At 40.6% G+C, this 7,393-nt stretch overlaps 2 protein-coding genes across 3 annotated transcripts; both read right to left on the bottom strand.

The window, feature by feature from the left end:
• Window positions 1-262: 262 nt before the first annotated feature.
• Window positions 263-4,043, bottom strand: dcakd (dephospho-CoA kinase domain containing). Its single transcript, XM_063893721.1, has 5 exons — window positions 3,739-4,043; window positions 2,849-2,960; window positions 2,106-2,309; window positions 1,762-1,849; window positions 263-1,504 (listed from the first exon to the last, which is right to left on the bottom strand). The coding sequence occupies exons 2-5, from the start codon at window positions 2,958-2,960 to the stop codon at window positions 1,219-1,221; spliced, it is 690 nt and encodes a 229-aa protein (XP_063749791.1). The 5' UTR covers window positions 3,739-4,043; the 3' UTR covers window positions 263-1,218.
• A 115-nt stretch (window positions 4,044-4,158) lies between these two features.
• pus3 (pseudouridylate synthase 3) lies at window positions 4,159-7,299 on the bottom strand. Of its 2 annotated transcripts, none has more exons than XM_063893719.1 (7): window positions 6,908-7,299; window positions 6,166-6,586; window positions 5,707-5,984; window positions 5,440-5,623; window positions 5,202-5,311; window positions 4,932-5,104; window positions 4,159-4,613 (listed from the first exon to the last, which is right to left on the bottom strand). In XM_063893719.1, exons 2-7 carry the CDS (start codon window positions 6,580-6,582, stop codon window positions 4,342-4,344), a joined length of 1,434 nt encoding a protein of 477 aa, XP_063749789.1. In that variant the 5' UTR covers window positions 6,583-6,586; window positions 6,908-7,299; the 3' UTR covers window positions 4,159-4,341. The 2 variants fall into 2 exon arrangements, with proteins under 2 accessions (XP_063749789.1, XP_063749788.1); XM_063893718.1 differs by having other exon boundaries at window positions 6,166-6,583.
• Window positions 7,300-7,393: the final 94 nt, after the last annotated feature.

Below are 7,393 nucleotides of genomic sequence, written 5' to 3'. Positions count from 1 at the left end.
GTTGTTAGTTCTTTTTACCAAAAATACCTTCTAAATTAGTTGTAATATCACAAAATCCTCCTCAAACGACTAAAGCCAGAATTAAGAGGCATAAAGAAGCCTTCCCCCTCCTCAGAATAATTAGAAATGAACCTCCTAGTGTCCAATTGCAGAATCATTCCAAACAGTAAATATTAAATAATATTATATGTTCAGTACAAATGATGTCTGGCTCTAAAATAAAAAAAGAATACAAAATAAATAATAAAAGAGGGACACCATCTGACAGTTGTTATTTTTTTAAACAGTAGCGCTTTTATAATTCATTCAAGCAGCTGCTACAAATGTTGTGTTTTAGTGACAAGTGAGTGTGCACAGAAAATAAAATCACAGACTTGGTATTTACAGAGAGCCGCTTCAAGTGTACGAAAATACAGTGTTACAGTATATAATTATAAAGTCTGGTAATTCTGTTCCCATTACAAATGGATTGTCAAATATCTCCAGTCACATCTAAATTATACATATCATCAACATACAATCATATTACACATTCTGTAAGTATCAGGGCCATTCATGTTGGGTATTTGAGTCCATCCTATGATTTCGCACATGTATCACTGGTGATAGGGCTGGGATTTGTCTCAAACTGGAAATAAACGTTAAGTACGGTTTTAAGAATGTGCAACTATCTTCATTTTTCTGCTCTTGTTCCTTTTGTTTATTCATAATGTAAGTTATCAAGCAACATTTCTTATTTGGAGATCATCATAGGGTATAAAATGTGCAATAAAATAAAACGTCTTATATACTAGAATGAGTATTTCTTGACTGATATTGCTGATGTTAGTTATGTGTTGCATACGGCACCAAAGTAAGAGTTTAGCTAGTTCTTAGGCCCAAACCGTGATCACTGTTTTGGGGCCCTAAACGTGTTTTCTGCATTGGGCAAAAACTCTAAGGTATCACCTTCATGTTTTCAAAGGTCTCTGAGTAAAACTGAAAGAAATTGCACATTCAAACCCTTCACACTAAACCACATTTGTCAGTGCATGTTGTGTCAATAATGTAAGTCGGTGTTAACAGCAAACAGAGCATGTCTCACCACTGAACTGTAGTGATGGGTGCTGGGAAACTAATCTCACAGTAAATTGCATCGGGACCCCCCCCGCTGTGCCTTCGCCTGCTTCCTCCCTCATCTAGGACCAAACGCTTTGTTTCCCCCTCGTCTGTCCTCTGTTAGGACAAAAGTATCTTGGTTGCATACAGCAGAATACCACCCAGACTAGTAGTGGCAGCGATAGCAATGACCCTCACTAAGAGGAAGTCCATGGAGTCCTCCAGCCGTGTGTGCAGTCGCAGGACCTGCCGGTGGGTGTCCTCTCGGCTGCCCGAGTTCTCAACAACGTGATTGGCCAGGCCGCGCTTTTCATTGAGCGGCATCTGTGCAGCCACGCGCTGCTCGGCCTGCTCCTGTGTCAGACCGTCTCTCTGCATCAGGCGCAGCAGCTGAGTGGCGGGGTCACTGAGAGAGACAATGGAGGTTATTTTTGGAGCAGCCACGGTGCCTTGTTAAAAAATCCAGAGGCAGTGACTCATGCTATTACATGTCACACAGAGGACAGGAGAGAGGTAACCAATAACTCACAAAACTGGGCTTAATGGTCAGTTTCTGTCAAAAACAAACATCAACATATTTAATGATTTTGATGAGTGAAACCTGTAAAGAAAAAGTCAAAAAGTTAAACTCTAAAATAATTGGGAGGTTGGCAATGGGCTTACCAGTAGACTACTACAGTGTGGTTGAGAAACTTAGTGAGACGTCTTGTTTCGAAGAGAAGGGGCACATCCAGCACAACATAACGGTATCCTGTGGAAACAAAAGAGGAATAATCAGAAAAATTTAATTAAAAGTTCATAACTTTTTAACAACACATACAGTGGCTGGTGCAACCATCACCTTTAGCATCGTAAAAAATATTGGTAATATTCCAAAATCTTGTCATTATTTGGCGTGTAGTGAGCAATTGATACAGCTTTGTAAAACAGCCATAGCTCACTTTCAGTACATTATCCTCCTCTTTGGGCTTTACCGATAATTTAGACACACTCAGTTCCTGCCTCACCTCTCAGAAAGTACAACAGGATCTCTTTGAGCATTGCTTTATGGATCTCTGGGTGGGTGATGGAGTTCAGCAGCTTCCTCTTCTCCTCGTCGGCGAAGATGAGCTGACCAAGTTTCTGCCGGTCGATCTCGCCATTCTCGAGGAGGATCTCCGGTCCAAAGTGGTAAACGATGCGGGAATAGGCCGGAGTGTGCTGCTCCACAACTTGTTTCAAGACAAGAAAGGAAAATATTTAGAAACACAGTGTCAAAAGTAGTACAAAAACATACACCGTTATACATTAACTAACAAAAGTAGTAGGGTGTAATAAAATACACAAAGATAAAGATACACAGAAGGGAAAAGGGTCTTATCAATTTAATAACAGACTCAATCACCACGAGTGCAATTAAATCTTGAGTATTTTATTTCCTATTTGCTTTTGGGACTTTTCCCCTAGTTCTGTGACCTTTTTATCTTCACCACATAAATACAACATCATCCCTGCAGTCAACAGAGACGGCCGTCATGATTCATGCACTATCTCCAAGCGTTTGTCTTAATGAACCTCCTACAGGCTCAACCTCTTCATGTCCATTTCAGTATAATAATAAACGTTATGAGTCAGTGATGTGGGACATGTGTGTGAATCCATATTACCACATGTGAGTTCATTTGAGAGTTAGCCTGGATGACAGTTTGAACTAGTTGATTCTAACGCTTGACTTTAAATCTTAATAGTTGCAGGAGAGATTTCCACTTACCTTTCCTTGCTACAACATCCGCATCAATAATGGGACACCCGAGCTCCCGCAGCATGGAAGACACCGCGCTTTTCCCTGAGGCGATACCTCCCGTCAGTCCCACCAGGAACATCTTGAGGCAAAGACACAGGAAGTTTATCCAGGGAGTAATGTCACTAAAGTAAAGATTACTGTAGCTGTGTAGGGAGTCTAAAAAACGGATTAAAATGTACCAAGTTATTGTAGCACAAAACAACTTAAATATAAAATCATGGCTGAAAGAGAAACAGCATTGTTGTCACACCCAATACGACAATGTATTGTGTGTATTCGTGGAACGGTTTTCTCTTCTTTTTGATCCATTTTAACTTGAAAACAACCATGTATTGTAAAGTTTTACAAATAAATCTATTCTAACTCAAAGGTGATGTCCACACCAAATAAAATGAACTAATTAATAAAAAGGTAGATTTTTTTGTAAAGCAGGGCAAAAAAAAAAAAAAGACAATTATAATTATCTCCTCACTTCAACTGGAAATATACAAAAGGAACTACAACCTGAAAAGAAAGGTGAATAGTAAAGCAATCTTAATCTAAGACAAAGGATAGGGATACATACACATGTTTCAATGACATTTCTGGAAACATCTAGGTATTGATTGCTATCTATAAGGAGTATTTTAAAGCCCGATGCTGCTATTAGGACAACACGCCCCCTGCTGTGGCGAGGCTGAGCTGCACTCAGGTTGTGTACAACTTAGATAACAAGCAAACTCAAGTTATTCTTGACTCAACACCAAAATAAACCCAAACTGTACATCCCCTTGACGTTGAGACAAACAGAGGAGAGAATGACCGGTTAACACACTTATTAAAGTTAGTTAACAACCCAAACCTTGTTGTATATTCACCTTGTAAACGTGGGATTCTCCTTAAATCGGCTGAATGTACTTTAGGATTTCCCGCAGAGCCAGAGCGGTGGGGCAGTAAACAACCAGGATTGCTAACAAGCTAAAGTTAGCACAAGTCTTAATCAGGTGAGAGCGACCACAAATGCACAATAACATGAACCAGCAGCCATTTCCACTCCGCCCTTTCAGATATGCAGTCAGAAAACAATTGTGAGCACAGTCGTGACGCTAGATATTGCTGTCTGTAACTCTGACTTGTAATCAACTGATTGCTAACGACCTAGCAACATAGCCTGACAAGCGCCCCCTCGGAAATCTTCCTACTTTTCCGACGTACGTTAGTTCCGCTTAGTTCATTCAAAGTTCCCATTCACAGTTACAACTACAACAGCGTTGAAAACAAAAATGATCAAGAGCCAATTCCTCCAAAACGTGTTTATTTCAAAGCAAAAAAATGTGCATGAATGAAAATGTAAAAACACAGTTTTAAGAAATGAAAAGGGAAAAAAACACATTCTGTTTCAAAATAAAATTAGTACAATGATTGCATTAACAAAAATTACAAATTATACATCGCCAAATTGATTCTCTTGTGAGAATATATTAATCTACTGCTTTTTGATCTGTATTTTGTTTCGGTAATGACATCTCTGAAGAAACAGGCAGACTAGTGGAGCCGTGGGAATGTTTGGACTTTTTCCCTCTGTGCACCGTTTCACCTCCATTCTCCCCTTCCTCCCGCTCCAGCCTGCCTCTTTTGACAAAATGGTTTATCCTTGACTCCAGGCTCTCGCAACATGGACGCTCAAGAAGGGGCCGGTAGTTTCTCTGCTTGCTGCCTTCTACTAGACAGCAGCTATTGGAGGACACGCCACCTGTCGATAAAGACAAGGGAAACTATTTTTAAAAACATTTTAATGTGTATAATATACTGTGTCCAAGCAAAAGTATTCAGGGAGGAGGGCTCAATAAAGGTTCAACTTAAAACAATAAAACTAAAACATGTTATTGTTGTATAATTCAACAAAAGAGTAACAGTATATATTTTTGTGTATGTATGAGTCTATTTTGAATGTGTGAATATTGGCCTGGAGTGACATTAGATAAAATAATCATCCCAGTTTGGCCCTGCAGAGGTGTATTTTGATATAATTTAAAATGTTGAGGTGTGTTCACCTCATTCAACATCTCACCTACGGCCTCCAAACCCTGGATCATCCCGTGCAGGACGTGGCTCCTGACTGTGCTCTGGGTCCAGTGCTGCTGAAGTGTAGACAGGACGTGGTTCACCTCTTCATTGTCCTGTTCCCAGGCCAAACCTTCAAAGTGGCAGTCGTGCAGCACCAGCGGGTAATCTACTGCCATACTAGAGACAGATGACAAAAGTTTTTAAAGATTTATACGGATGTAATTATAGTTTTATTCTATTCTTTTTTTTATCATGGGTTTGTTAACAAACACACCTGTATTGTGGCTTCCTTGGGTTACTCTGAACATCCATGAGCTTATCAATTAACTCCGGGGCTTCCAGTTTCTGCCCTATCAGGAGAAGGAGTGCCATCATGCATCGTACCTGCATGAAACAGAACATGGAATTCACCCAGACCGCAAATGTCATGAATCATCAATTTATATCACTATGACGGCTTGAAATGAACATTTTCAAGTAAATCAAAATCACTGATCAGTGTGTATTCATACCTGATGGTACAGGAAGGCCAATCCTTTTATTTCAAATATGAAGACATCATATGGGCCCGTACTGGAGATGTCCTGAGTCTGCACAGGCTTGACTAATGCCGACAAGATGGTCCGCTCAAATTGAAGGACTCCGTTGCCCACGTCCATTTTGCACAGGTTGCGAAAGTCATGAGTTCCCTCGTATCTGTCGGGGGTTAAGAAGCCCTCAAATCAGAACTGTGACTTTGTGGGGCAACATAGCATTCATAATGTTGTGTCTTCACCCACCTTTTTGCAGCCTCTGCCATCAGCGAGACATCCAAGGATCCGCGGGGGAAGTAGTACCGGTACGTGCGAGACTTACAGTCAAAGCGAGCGCTGAAGCCCTCTGCTGCTGGAGCCCAGTCCAAGATCCTAATGTCCCCGGGCAGGACTCTGTTCAGCATCTTCACATAGGGAACCTCACTGCCAGTAGCCTTATTCTTGGTGCTAACATCAACATGTTCAGGGACTGAGACGCCCAGTCCTCCACAAAATTGTGTGGAGCGCAAATCAATTGTTATGACCTGTGGAGAAAAGATAGGAGGGAAACGTTTCTCTTCAGTTCATGCAGCTTTAATATTGTTGTCATTACATTTTGGGCCAAAGAACTAGAGCACCATTCAGAATAATGGCATATTTTCTCACTATATCGTTTCATTATTCCCATTTAGTTGATTTATTGACTTTGAGTCTCAGTGAACTCACTTGGGAAAAGGCACTGACTCCTTTATCAGTGCGACCACACCGGTGGTAGTTGGAGCTCTGTCTGTCCTGGATTAGACGTGTCTTCAGCAAAGCTTCAAAGAGTCTGGCCTCCACTGTGTTGTCTGTGTTCTCCTGAACTGCAAACCCTTGGTAGGACCATCCCAGGTAAGCCAGCCGTAGAGCCACATGTCGCCGAGGGTGGACAGAGAAGTCAAAAGGACGCTCTTTGGCTGCTTTCTTACCCTTTTTGCAGCTGCTGGTGTTAACATCAGGTTTGCAGTCTGTGTTTTCATGAGTGGATGGATTGGACACCAGCTCTGAATCCTCTCCAGCTTCACTTCTCTCCTTCAGCTGGGACCTGAGCTTCCCCCATTCTGCCTCCAGCTCCTTTATTCGCCTGGTTAAAGCCTTGGACATGCTGCTTTACAATAAATAGTGAAGAAGAGAGGGCATTGAGAAAGGGTGACTAGTTTCTACAATTATCTCAATCAGCTAAAATATTCTCACTAAGCAAATTATTTTATTATAAATGTGTTTACTTGTGTACATTGCCTACAGTATAGTTTGTAGTTTTGATTATTTTACTGTTTCATGTTACCACAATATACATCCAGACAGCTAACTTAGCTGAAGACCAAACGCTACACACAGTCTGTTAGCTTAGCTTGTGTGGTATGTTACATAGCACAGGTTAAGACTTGTAATGGGAATACATTAAATTACAATAAAAATATGTCTTTACCTTTGATTGCGGTTTCAATGTTGTTGTTACATTTGAGTTTTCCACTGTGTTTTCTGCGTGCAGCTCGCGCACACGTTACTTTTCGGGCTGATAGCAGTGACGGATAGATTTTGAGAGCGGACGCATTTCCTGTTTTAGGGTTCTGGGAGATGTAGTCTTCTACTCCATTGCCTAGTGCAAATCAAGTAGTAGTATGCTTGATTTGAGAACATTGTTTTTCCTACATTAGTTTTAATTATGTTTCTAAATATTTTACTGAAATAAATTCTAACTTTAGAATATTATTACGGAACATATTTTCTCTAAAAGGCCTTCTTCTTAGATTATGTTACCTTTTCAGTCATAAGAACAGCTTACAAGTGTATCATGGTCAGTAACATCCCTATGTTTAATATTGTGTCCCTATATTTCTTTTGACATGAATATTCAGTATTGGCCTACGTAGAGCTGAAGCAGTGGTGCAGAATTTTTGTTAAAATGTTCATC

This window comes from Eleginops maclovinus, chromosome 10 (genome assembly GCF_036324505.1).
Source record: "Eleginops maclovinus isolate JMC-PN-2008 ecotype Puerto Natales chromosome 10, JC_Emac_rtc_rv5, whole genome shotgun sequence".
NCBI lineage: Eukaryota > Metazoa > Chordata > Actinopteri > Perciformes > Eleginopidae > Eleginops > Eleginops maclovinus.
This window is presented reverse-complemented; position numbering and strand designations above follow the sequence as displayed.